The sequence below is a fragment of the Equus quagga genome, chromosome 1, assembly GCF_021613505.1.
Source record: "Equus quagga isolate Etosha38 chromosome 1, UCLA_HA_Equagga_1.0, whole genome shotgun sequence".
Classification (NCBI taxonomy): domain Eukaryota; kingdom Metazoa; phylum Chordata; class Mammalia; order Perissodactyla; family Equidae; genus Equus; species Equus quagga.
In genome coordinates, this window is record NC_060267.1 from 14,656,056 (window position 1) to 14,667,598 (window position 11,543).

The window sequence follows — 11,543 nt, forward strand, 5'->3', positions numbered from 1 at the left end:
AAGGTCAGACCAGAACCCAGCATCCCCAAGGGGTCCTCCTGAGTTGCATCTTCTTTGCTCACTTCCCCCCTCTGTACCCACTTCCCAATCTTGCAGACGAAAGGGGGAGGGAAGGTGAGATGAGGACTGTTAAAGAGGAAGGAGGAGGGAATAGGGGCCTCCTGGGTTTTCAACTGTGAAGTGCGGGGTGGGAGTTCACTGTGGGTTCAGAAATGGAACAAGGAGTTTTCAGGTTTTTTTCAGGTTAATCTAGCTCCAAAAAAGGCAGAGACTAGAGATCCAGAAGTCTGACACAGAGTTGGGGCTGAAAGAAACTGGGGTTAGGGCCCAGCCTGGTGGCATAGTGGTTAAGTTCATGCTGTCTGCTTCAGTGACCCAGGGTTTTTGGGTTACGATCCAGGGCACCACAGACTGACACACCTCTTATCAAGCCATGCTGTGGCAGCATCCCACATACAAAGTAGAGGAAGACTGGCATAGATGTTAGCTCAGGAACAATCTTCCTCAAGCAAAAAGAGGAAGATCAGCAACAGATGTTAGTTCAGGGCCAATCTTCCTCACTAAAAAAAAAAAAGAAAGAAAGAAATTGGGGTTAGAGGGGCTGAGACACTAGCATGCACCACAGGTACCTCAAACCTGGTTTAAAACTGAATTCACGACGAAACTCTTTCCCTAAGCCTACTGCACTTCTCACATTCCCTCTTTTTTTTTTGAGGAAGATTAGCCCTGAGCTAACATCTGCCTCCAATCCTCCCCTTTTTTGCTGAGGAAGACTGGCCCTGAGCTAACATCCGTGCCCATCTTCCTCTGCTTTATATGTGGAATGCCTGCCACAGCATGGTTCGACAAGTGGTGTGTAGGTCTGCACGCAGGATCTGAACTGTCAAACCCTGGGCCGCTGAAGGGGAACATGCGAACTTAACTGCTGTGCAACCAGGCCAGCCCCAAAATGTAACCATTTTAAACTGGAAGAAACATCCCTGGCTCATGGCCCACACAAAAACAGATGGTAGGCCAGATTTGGCCCAAAGCTAAAGTTTGCTGACACCCCCCCCCCCCCCCCCCCGCCACTTTAGAGAACCAATTAAGCATTTATATATTTACATATCTGTCTCCTCTGCTAAACGATGCACAAGCTCGGGTATCAAAACTTCTTGGGGCTGCCCAGTGGCATAGTGGTTAAGTTAGTGCAGTCTGCTTTGGCAACCTGAGGCTCACACGTTCGGATCCCAGGCATGGACTTACACACAAGCTCATCAAGCCATGCTGTGGTGGTGTCCCACATAAAATAGAAGAAGATTGCCACACATGTTAGCTCAGGGATAATCTTCCTCAAGGAAAAAGATTGGCAACAGACATGCCAACCTTCCTCACCAAAAAAAACAAAAACAAAAACTTCTTGTATCCCCAGTGTCTAGCTCAGAGCCCGGTGCGTAGTAGGCACTCAGTACAGATTTGTTGAGTGAATGGATGAATGAATGAATGATTGAACAGGAGCCTGAGCCCCTGTGGGAAGTGAGCCAGAATCCTGGAGGCTTCATTTCCCACTTTCCTTCATCTGACTCCTTTTCTCAGACGTGCTAAAGTATCACATGGGTCCCTCTGACTTGAACCACCTCCAAGTCCTGGAGAGAGGGGAGGTGGTGTTCCCCCAAGACAAACTCAAGGCTTCTGGGGTGCCTAGAGTTGCTCCTGCAACTTGGTCTTGCCCTCTGGCCCCTTGAGAAGTGGCCCAGATAGTCGGACACCCTTGTCCCCCTGTCTCGACACCTCTCAGCAATGACCTTATAGGTGTCTGCCACGCAAAGAGAGGAAGGAAAGGGAGCTTGGGTCTCAGGAAGGAGTGAGACGACTTTGAGGCAAGTAGCGGGGGAGTTTCAACAGAGAAGCCCAGATTTCACTAGCCAAAGCAAAATGAATAGGACCGGAGGCGAGGGAGGAAGTGGCTGAGGTTGGGTAACTGGGGAGTTTCTTATTATTACAGTCTATTAAAATAGGACACTTGAGAACAGGGGACCTCCTGTTTGAAGCTTGACTGCCCACCAGAAAGTACTGCTCTTTGAGTGAGCTGGACTTCTTCCCCTGGAGAGAGAACTGAAGGCTGACAGACTCCGGTGAGTACCTTTGTGGTGGGCATACTTTTACTTTCTCTGTCTCTTCATCTCCCAGGTGGTAAAAACAGAAAAAACTGAAGTGTGTATGTGTGTGTAGTGGAGAGGGGCAGAGGGGGCTATAACAGCATGGTGAATACAGAGAGGGGAATCCTGGGTGGTCTTAGGGGACAGGGGAAGAATCTAGAAAGGTTGGAGGGCACTAGGGTTACTGAGAGTATTTGGATGGATGTTGAAGAGGCCTGGAGTTTGCAGTGGACAGAGACTAAGAGACATTTAGATAAGAATTTGGGGAAATCTTTGACAATGGGAAAGGACTGAGATTATCTAGGGAGGGGTTTGGAGATCTTGGGATGAAGAGGCCTGGGAACGGCTTGGGAGGCAGGTGAGCTCCCGGAGCAGATCAAGTGTCCAGGGGCCCAGAGTTGTTCAAGAGATCTAAGTTCAAGGTCAGGTTCTGACTCCCTCTTCCTCTTCCACCAGCCCCGCTTCAGCCTGCATCATGTGGAACAACTCTGATGCCAACTTCTCCTGCTACCACGAGTCTGTGCTAGGCTATCGTTACGTTGCAGTTAGCTGGGGGGTGGTGGTGGCTGTGACAGGCACCGTGGGCAACGTGCTCACCCTGCTGGCCTTGGCCATCCAGCCCAAGCTGCGTACCCGCTTCAACCTGCTCATCGCCAATCTCACAGTGGCCGATCTCCTCTACTGCACCCTTCTCCAGCCCTTCTCGGTGGACACCTACCTCCACCTGTACTGGCGCACCGGCGCCACCTTCTGCAGAGTCTTTGGGCTCCTCCTCTTTGCATCCAACTCTGTCTCCATCCTCACCCTCTGCCTTATAGCCCTGGGACGTTACCTCCTCATTGCCCACCCTAAGCTCTTTCCCAAAGTTTTCAGTGCCAAGGGGACAGTGCTGGCACTGGTGGGCACCTGGGTGGTGGGTGTGGCCAGCTTTGCCCCTCTCTGGCCCATCTATATCTTGGTGCCCGTAGTTTGCACCTGCAGCTTTGACCGCAAGCGAGGCCGGCCCTACACCACCATCCTCATGGGCATCTACTTTGTGCTTGGGCTCAGCAGCATCGGCATCTTCTACTGCCTCATCCACCGCCAGGTGAAGCGAGCAGCACAGGCTCTGGACCAGTACAAGCTGCGCCAGGCAAGCATCCGCTCCAACCATGTGGCTGGGACAGATTACGCCATTCCTGGTCGTTTCCAAGAGCTGGACAGCGGGCTGGCATCAGGAGGGCCCAGCGAAGGAATTTCTTCTGAGCCAGTCAGTGCTGCCACTACCCTGGAAGGGGACTCCTCAGAAGTGGGGGACCAGAGCAACAGCAAGGTAGCTAAGCAGAAGGCAGAGAAAAGCTCTCCAAGAGCACCTGCCAAGGCCAGGCCAACTAAAGGAGCCCAGAGAGCTCAGGACTCACCATCAGACTTTGGGAAGGTGACTCAGATGTGTTTTGCTGTGTTCCTTTGCTTTGCCCTGAGCTACATCCCTTTCTTAGTGCTCAACATCCTGGATGCCAACACCCAGGCCCCCCGGGTTGTCCATATGCTTGCTGCCAACCTCACTTGGCTCAATGGTTGCATCAACCCTGTGCTCTATGCAGCCATGAACCGCCAGTTCCGTCAAGCCTATGGCTCCCTCCTAAAAAGAGGGCCCCAGAGTTTCCGTCGGTTCCATTAGAACTGTGTCCCCAGTCACCAGAATCTGGGACTGTCTCCTCCAGAACTAAAGCAGCCAGCTCTTGTGGGAGTACATGAAATGTCTGTGGACATTTTTACAGACAACCTTCCAGTAACCCCCAAACCAGGCATCTCCATCCCCTGCTCAATGTTTTAGCCTTAGGCTGCCCAAGGCGCATTACTAATTATTAATAAATGAATTTCCTCCTTTTAATGCTCATATGTGGTCTTTGTGGAAGAAGGAAACAGGCCAGGGTTGGTTTGCAGCTAGAACCTAATAGTTGAAGGTTTAGGGGAAACTGAGGTCGTAACAGGGACAGGAAGCAGTGGGCCCAGGACAGAGCCTTCAGCTGAGTGGTTTCCAGGTCTAAAACATGTGAGTTGGTTTAAGAGGATCAGCCTGCCTTTTTGTTTAACTTCCCTGAAATAGCCCCTGCCCCTAACTACTGCTGCCAGGATCCCCTATCCCTACAAACAGGATTTTTCACTCAAAAAAGTTTTGTGATCCAGCTTTGACAGCCACTCCAGTGAGTCTAGCCCCCTGGCCCTCACCCTACCCAAAGAGAATGGCCATGGAAAGGACTCCTTGCTCTGTGGAAATGGAAGTGACCTTAGCTGGGGCAATGGCAGGCAGGACTTCTAGCTGTCCTAGTTGGGTCATACTGGCTGGAGCTAATTCACCTGGGGCCTGGCCCCCCACTTCCCCTAGACTTGCTCTTGTCATCCTGGGTTATGAAAGCAGAACAGAAACTCCAGTTAAAAATGCTCAGGGGCTGGCCTCGTGGCCTAGTGGTTAAGTTCAGTGTGCTCTGCTCCAGCAGCCCCAGTTCGATTCCTGGGTATGGACCTATACCACTTGTATGGGTGGCCATGCTCTGGTGGTGACCCACATACAAAATGGAGGAAGATTGGCACAGATGTTAGCTCAGGGGGAATCTTCCTGAAGCAAAAAAAAAAAAAAAGGAAGATTGCCAACGGATGTTAGCTCAGGGTGAATCTTCCTCACCAAAAAGAAAAAGAGAGAGAGAGAGTGCTCAGGGGCCAGGCTGAGGGGGATCATACCATTCCCTTCCTCCAGCATGACCAACGTGCTAGTGCCCTTGCGCGTGCACATGAGCAAACTTAAAGCACTTGTGGCCACCAGGTGACGCTGGTTCTCTGTGTTTCCCTTCTGGCTTCCCTGTTGAGGACAGAAGGTGTCAGTGAGACTGGGAATCCAGAGACACCCACCCCCTCCAGGCCAGAAGGGGTGGAGACCCAGGGATCTGCACCCCTCCCCTTGGCCCAAAGCTTAGGAAGAAAAATGAATTAGACATTTATTATTCATAAGATATTTATTGTCTACTTGGCCGGGGTGGAGGGAGCCCACAAGCGCAGGGTGGGCACTGTGCTGGCACTGGGGATGGAATGTGATAGTCATGTTGACAGTGACGCTACTCTGGCTGCATGCTGTCCCTTCCCTGCCCTCAAGGCCACAGTTGGAGAGAACAAAGTGAAGTCCAGAGAGATTCAGACAAGGGCAGAAAGAACCAGAGTCACGGTGGACAGACGGATGCCCTCACCTTCAACACACTCCCAGGGCCCAGGAATCCTGCCTCCTAATCTGGAACGTGTGCTTCCCACCGTCCTCCTTCCACAAAAATCACAGCAGCCTAAACTGAGCCAAGGCCAGGCGACTGAGGCAGGGGCCCTGACGGGTGGGGTGAACAGGAGGACCAACAGTGCACATCAGCCTGGGAGTGTAGACAGCAGGGTGCAGCTAAGGCTCTCTGATGATTAGCTCTGTGAACTTGAGCAGGACCCTAGACCTTTCTGGGCCTCAGGTTTTATCAATTGTACAAAGATGGGGGCAGGGGGTACTCTTATCTTGTACCCAGTGCTGTCCTAACTCCTGTAAATATATTATTTCATGTAATCCCCACAGAATTTACCATGAAGTATTCATCATAATCTCTTGCTTACAAGTGAAAAAATTGCAGCACAAATAGGTTAAGCAATTTGTCCAAAGTCAAGGGCTAGTAAGTGGCATGACCATGATTTGAGGGCAGAGAGTCTGACTCCAGAGCCAGCACACACGTCTAACCACTACAGGGCAGCAGCCTTTGTAAAACTAGAATCAAATGACCAGATGATCTCTAAGAGTCCTTCCTGCTCAGACGTTCTAAGGTTCTGAAAGTTGACAATTCTCTGAAGGGCTGTAAAAGGGTTCACTTTTCATAGTCCTTGAAGGGAATTCAAAAGGTTTGGCGAGTAGAAAGGAGCAGCAAGAGGGATTGAGGTTAGACACCAGGAGGGACTTCCCAATTATCAGTCGCTGGAAAAAATGACTCAGGGGACACAGGAGGAAACCCCAGAGTCTGCGACCAGAGAGGATAGAGCTGAGCAAGAAAGCAACCCCCTCCTCTCTCACCCTCCACAGCCCACACACCCACCCCCGCCCCTAATTTCGATAAGGGTTGGGGAAAGGGGCGGCAGATTATCTCTCAGGCTTTCTCTTGCAGGTGTGCATGGCGCGTGGGTGTCCACGCACGAAGTCCCTCCTGGTGAGGAGCTCACGCGTGTCTCGGGGAAGTGTTTGCACTTGGAGGCCCTCCTGAGCGTGAGTCAGTGTCTGGCTCTGGCTCTCCATCTCTGTCAGTCTCCTGCCCGACTTTCTGACGCTCCCTCTCAAGGCTTCTCTTTGTCTCTCTCCATCTGTCCGTCTCTCCTGTAGGCTGTCTTCATCTCTGGTACCTCTGTTATCGCCTTTCTTTCTCCTAAGCTCGTTCTCTCCCCCCCCCCCCCCCCCCCCCCCCCCCCCCCCGCGCTCGGCTCTCCCCGCGCCCCCTCCCCGGCCCCCCGCCCGGCCCCCCGCCCGGCCCCCCGCCCGGCCCCCAGCCCTGGCCGCGCTCGCTCGCTCGCACACTCTCTCTCTTTCGCTGTCTCTTACAGGCAGATTTATGGTCAGCCCAGGGCCTTTCATTGGCCAAGCGCTGACAGCACTTGATTTAACGCCGCCTCTCATTGGCTGAGCTTGACAGGCCGATTTACGAGTCACTCTACCATTGGCCGAACGGCCTTGGCCCTGATTGATGGCTCGGCGGCTGCGGGGAGGGGGGCGCAGCTGGGGGGTGAGGCCGCCCTCCCCTCGCCGCCGCTTCCGCCTCCCGCTCCCCTGCTTTCTCTCCTCTTTCTCTCCCTCCCCACGAGGAACCGCGCTCCCTCTACCTGTTCCTACCCCCCTCCTCCCTTCTCTTTCACCCAGCGGGAGGGGAAAATGGGGTGCGTGGGGGGACTGAAGCCGAGGGGGGTCTGAAGGGGTACACATGGGCGGAGGAGTCCGAGGGGCCGAGTGGGGGTAGAGTAAGGAGAGAAAAGGAGGTTGGAGAGAGAAGGGGAAACGGGGCGAAAGGGGTGAGAGGAAAAAAGGAAGGCTGAGGGAGAGCAAGAGGTGGGGGTCTGAGAGAAGGAAGAAGGAGAGACTTTCAAAGGGCGCGGCTGAGGGGCTGAGGCGGGAGGTCCGGGCACCGAGAGAGACTTTCCCAACCTCTCTCTAGACTGAATGAGAGACGGAAATGTCCTCTTCAGACAATGGCTCTGAAAAGGGAGAGGCTTAGAGGAGCAAAGCCAGAGAGAGAGGCGCCATAGAGAGGGGAGAGCTGAGAGGAGCAGGGAAGAACTGGAAGGTAACAGCGAAGATAAGAGGGAGGGAGCAGGATAGAGAACTAAGGGAGAAGACAGAACTCAGGTTGGTTTTTGTTTGGGGGCTGGTGAGAAAAGACTCATCCCCAGCGGAACTGGAGAGAGAAACGGCTACTCCTCCTGTCAGTGGAGGCCCACTGGCGTCTGCAGTGGGGACAAGTCAGGCACCTCCCCCAGGAGATGTTCTGCTTCGTCGAGGCTGCACTGGGCTCCGCTCTCCCTGCACCTCACTCCTCCCCCTTGCCCACCTCCCCGGTTAAATTTATGAGTTCAGGGCTGGCCTTCAGGAATTAGGAATATTTATGCTTCTTTGAGAGTGAGGTTTGGAAGGTGATAAATAAGGGGCCGTGGGGTGGGGGGTGCAGCTAGGGGCTCCTATTTTTAGCGTGGCCACTTTCCCAAGGCCCCCACCCACCAATTCCCTCTCATCCTGAGCCAGAAGAGGGAGCACTGAGGGAGGTGGGGAATGGGTTTCAGGTATCAGGAAGAGGGTTTGACTATCCTGGAGGGCCCCTCAGAGGACTGCAGAGCTTTGCAGCAGAAAGGATTGAAGGCAGAAGGGGGAGGAACTTTCCAAGCATCCTGGCAGTCTGATAGCCCCTGGAGGGCAGTTACAGCATTTCTGCAGAAGATGGGGAGAAATGAGGAGAAGCCAGTTTCCCCTCTGTCCGTCTAAGCTCAGTTGCTGAGGAATAGGGGAGAGAAGCCAGGAAATTCAGAGGCAGGTTTCTCTGGCATGTCACCTCCCTCACAGGGAGAGGAAGATGTGAAATCTGCCACCCCCTGCAGACCACAGCCTGGGTCCCTGGGAAAGGAGGCTAGGAATGTGAGGCTCAGGGCATCTCCTAGGAGCCTCAACCTCCAACCTGTCCACCCCCACTGCTGGCTGAGAATTAAAAACTGCCAGGAGTTCTGGATACTCCTTGCCCTTCCTGGGCCTCCAGGAAATGAGGGAGGGAGAGAGGATCTGTCCCGGGGATCCACATGCCTTCTCCAGCCCTCAGCTCCAGCAGCCATGTGTCTGTGACCCCTGGCCCAGTCAGAGGGCTTGCTCTGGGCCTGGGTAGGTAGTGAACAGAGGTGGGGGTCCGTGAAAGAAGGAGTGTCTAAAGAGAACAGAGAGAGCTGGGGAAGAGTCGCCCCCCCCCCCCACACACACACACACTATGGCCTTAGCAAGGATGGCCAGAGTACATGTGAATATGTGTGCGCACACACACACACACCCTAGACTGTGCTGCCTGGAGTGGGAGGAAAAGGGAGGGAGAAAAGGGTCTAGACTGGCCCTTTAAGAGTCACTTAGGGTCAGAAAGCCTGGGCTACAGAGAGGGGAAGGAGCTGATGTCAGAAGACGGATGGGCAGCAAGATGGGGATTGATGCTAATGGGGGAGTTAAAGCTAAGTACCCAGACACTCAGAGGGCAGAACTGCAGATCTGTCTTCCTTATGCTCACACCACCCCCCCCCCCAAAACCAAGGCCGTAAATCTGCCTTCTGAATTGGGGGAAGGGGGAGTGAGGAAAAACGAGATGCTCTCTTCTCCCTTTTCCTGTTTTTTCCTTACCCTGTGCCACCCCCACCCCTCCAGTTCTTTTGTCCTTTCCCAATCTCTCTTCAAAATCCATGACCCCCTTCCCACTAATATTTCCAATTTTTGGCTTTCCATCAGGGAATGGCTTCAGCTTGCAGAAGAACTTAAAAGGAAACCACAAGAAAGTCTCCCTCACCAGGCCCGGGTGGGAATGGGTTGGTGGGATTATGGTGAGAGACTGCTAGCCTGGAAGCTCCCAGTTGCCTCAGTTTCTCTTCCCTCCACCCTCTTCTCACTTGGAGGTAACTCTAGCTGCCTTCTCCCAGGACAGGAAAGTGAAGGCAGGAAGCAGGATGTTGAGTTCCAGGAGCTGGAAGGGGTACAAGAGCTTCAGAGTTGGGTTTGCGGAGGCCTCTGACACTGAGATTCTTGAGGGGCTAGTGGGCCTCCAAGGGCAGCTAGGGAAGCTACAGGAGCTGTCCACTGAAAGATATATGGTCTGGTTTCTCGGAAACTCCTGGATCACACCGTTCCCTCTCCCGAGCACACACCCTGCCTGCTGAGCAGAGACAATTTCTGGCCAATCATCTATTTACTGTAAAGGCAGGGTCCCGCGGCTCCTCGTACCTCTCCAGAGGCAGTGGGAGATCTCAGAGAAGGCCTTCAGAGGGCTGGAGCTAGTAACTCTTGGGGATTTCCATTTCTTCCTTTGCTTCTAAAGGAGACCTTATCTCCCATCTCTCAGGACCTGTAATCACCCTTTTCTCCCCCTTTACTGGCAATCAGGGCCTGTTCTTGAGAAGTCCCTCTATATTAGAGGAAGATCCTCTCCATCTTATCTGTTGCAGTGCTAAACCTGAACTCCTTTCTAGTCCTGGAAACAGTTGGTGCCTGATTGCTCCCTGGTTTCTGAATCCTCCTCAGAAACCATAAGAGAATGACCCTAAGACATCAACCTCATCTCTTCGCTCCTCCCAGAGTTTCCTTCAGAGGCCTAAAATCCCCTCAAAGCCACTCTCTCTGTTTCCTAAGTCTTCAGGGACAAGAGAGAGAGCAAGGTTGGAGTGGGAAAAGGTGGGGGTTGCGAGCAGGGGCCATTGGAACCCAGGCTTCCAGCCTCCCAGCATCTGGCCAAGCACTGCAACCCATCCTGAGGAGGTCAGCCATTGCCCTCAGCCCTGGTCTCTGGCTGCTTCTCTATCCTGGTGATAAATCCTGCCTTTGTCTTCCCTCCAACCCTGGCCCCAGGCGGCTGGGGGTCAGAGGCTGGGGGAGGGGTCAGTGTGGAGGAGGGAGAGATACAAGGAGAGTGGGAGGAGAAGATGGACAGGAGCAGCTGGTGAGCAGGCATGGGGGGTGGGTAGTGAGGGGATAGGGCCTCTTGATTCTACAGACCCTGACTGCACATTCCAGCAGGCCTGCATTCCACGTGAGAAAGCCAGGATTCTTGAGATATGGAAATCCCTTGGAAATGGCCCCTGGAGCATCAGGAATACTGCAGGATGGGGGTTGGTGTGGGGCGCCTCAAGGAAGGAGGCTGCTGAAAGAAATGGGAGAATGAGAATATTGTGTAAATCATCCCTGTCCCCACCACAGACCCCTACATGTGTGCACGTATGCATACAGACAGACGGACAGACACACACACACGCACACACACCCAAGATTTACAGCCCATCAGCATGAGGGAGCCCAGGAGAGCTAGCCCGCCCCTGGCCTGGGCCATCCCCAGCTGCCTTCTCTTGCTGTGACTTTCCTGTCTCCATCTCTCCATTCTTTTTCTCTGCTCCCAGCCTTGCTGCTCTCTTTGTGCGGGTTTCTCTCTCTCCCAGTTTATGCTGGCTGTCTGCTAACTCTCAGCCTCTGCCTTTTGTCTCTCGGTCACTTTTTCTCTCTCATTGTGCTTCTCTTTCTGTCTTCCTGTCCCACTCCTCCTCCCTCTCCTACTTCCTTGGACTCTCCATCTGTCCTGCCTCTGCTGCTCTGCAGCCAGCCACCTCCCTACCTCACCACTTACCCCGAGCCCTCTGTCTGGCCCAGGACAGCAGGGTTACAAGGAGGGACAGGAAGGAGAAAGAGGCTCTGAATCAGTTTCTGCTTTGGTGAGAGGGCTGGGATCATACTGTGTTATGATATGGGATGGGGCAGGGGGGGGGGGGGGGGGGGAGGCCAAGTGACCAAGAGAGAAGCTCAACTAAGGGAGGAGAGTTGAAATGGGAGGGAACAGAGACTGATAGAGAAAAGACACAGAAGGGCAAACACTAAAGAGAGAAGGGAAGGACCAAGGGTTTCCTTTAAGAGTGTGTTTTGGGTCAGTCTGAAGAGGAAGAGCTGAGGGGCATCTACCAAGTCACATTGAGACAGAGATCCAGAGACAGCATCTGGAGACCCAGCCAAAGAAACAAAGATGCGATGCCCACCAGGCAGCCACAATTCTGAGCTCTCTCACCCACCTGGGAAGGTCTCACAGACCTCCTTCTCTGCAGACAGTTGGAGTCCTTACTCACCTCCTCCTCCCCTCCCACTTGCCCTCC

The 11,543-nt window shown here is 53.5% G+C and overlaps 1 protein-coding gene across 1 annotated transcript; it reads left to right on the forward strand.

The window, feature by feature from the left end:
• Positions 1–1,951: 1,951 nt before the first annotated feature.
• On the forward strand, positions 1,952–3,845 carry GPR84 (G protein-coupled receptor 84). Its single transcript, XM_046643406.1, has 2 exons — positions 1,952–2,114; positions 2,595–3,845. The coding sequence occupies exon 2, from the start codon at positions 2,614–2,616 to the stop codon at positions 3,796–3,798; it is 1,185 nt and encodes a 394-aa protein (XP_046499362.1). The 5' UTR covers positions 1,952–2,114; positions 2,595–2,613; the 3' UTR covers positions 3,799–3,845.
• The last annotated feature ends 7,698 nt before the right edge of the window (positions 3,846–11,543 follow it).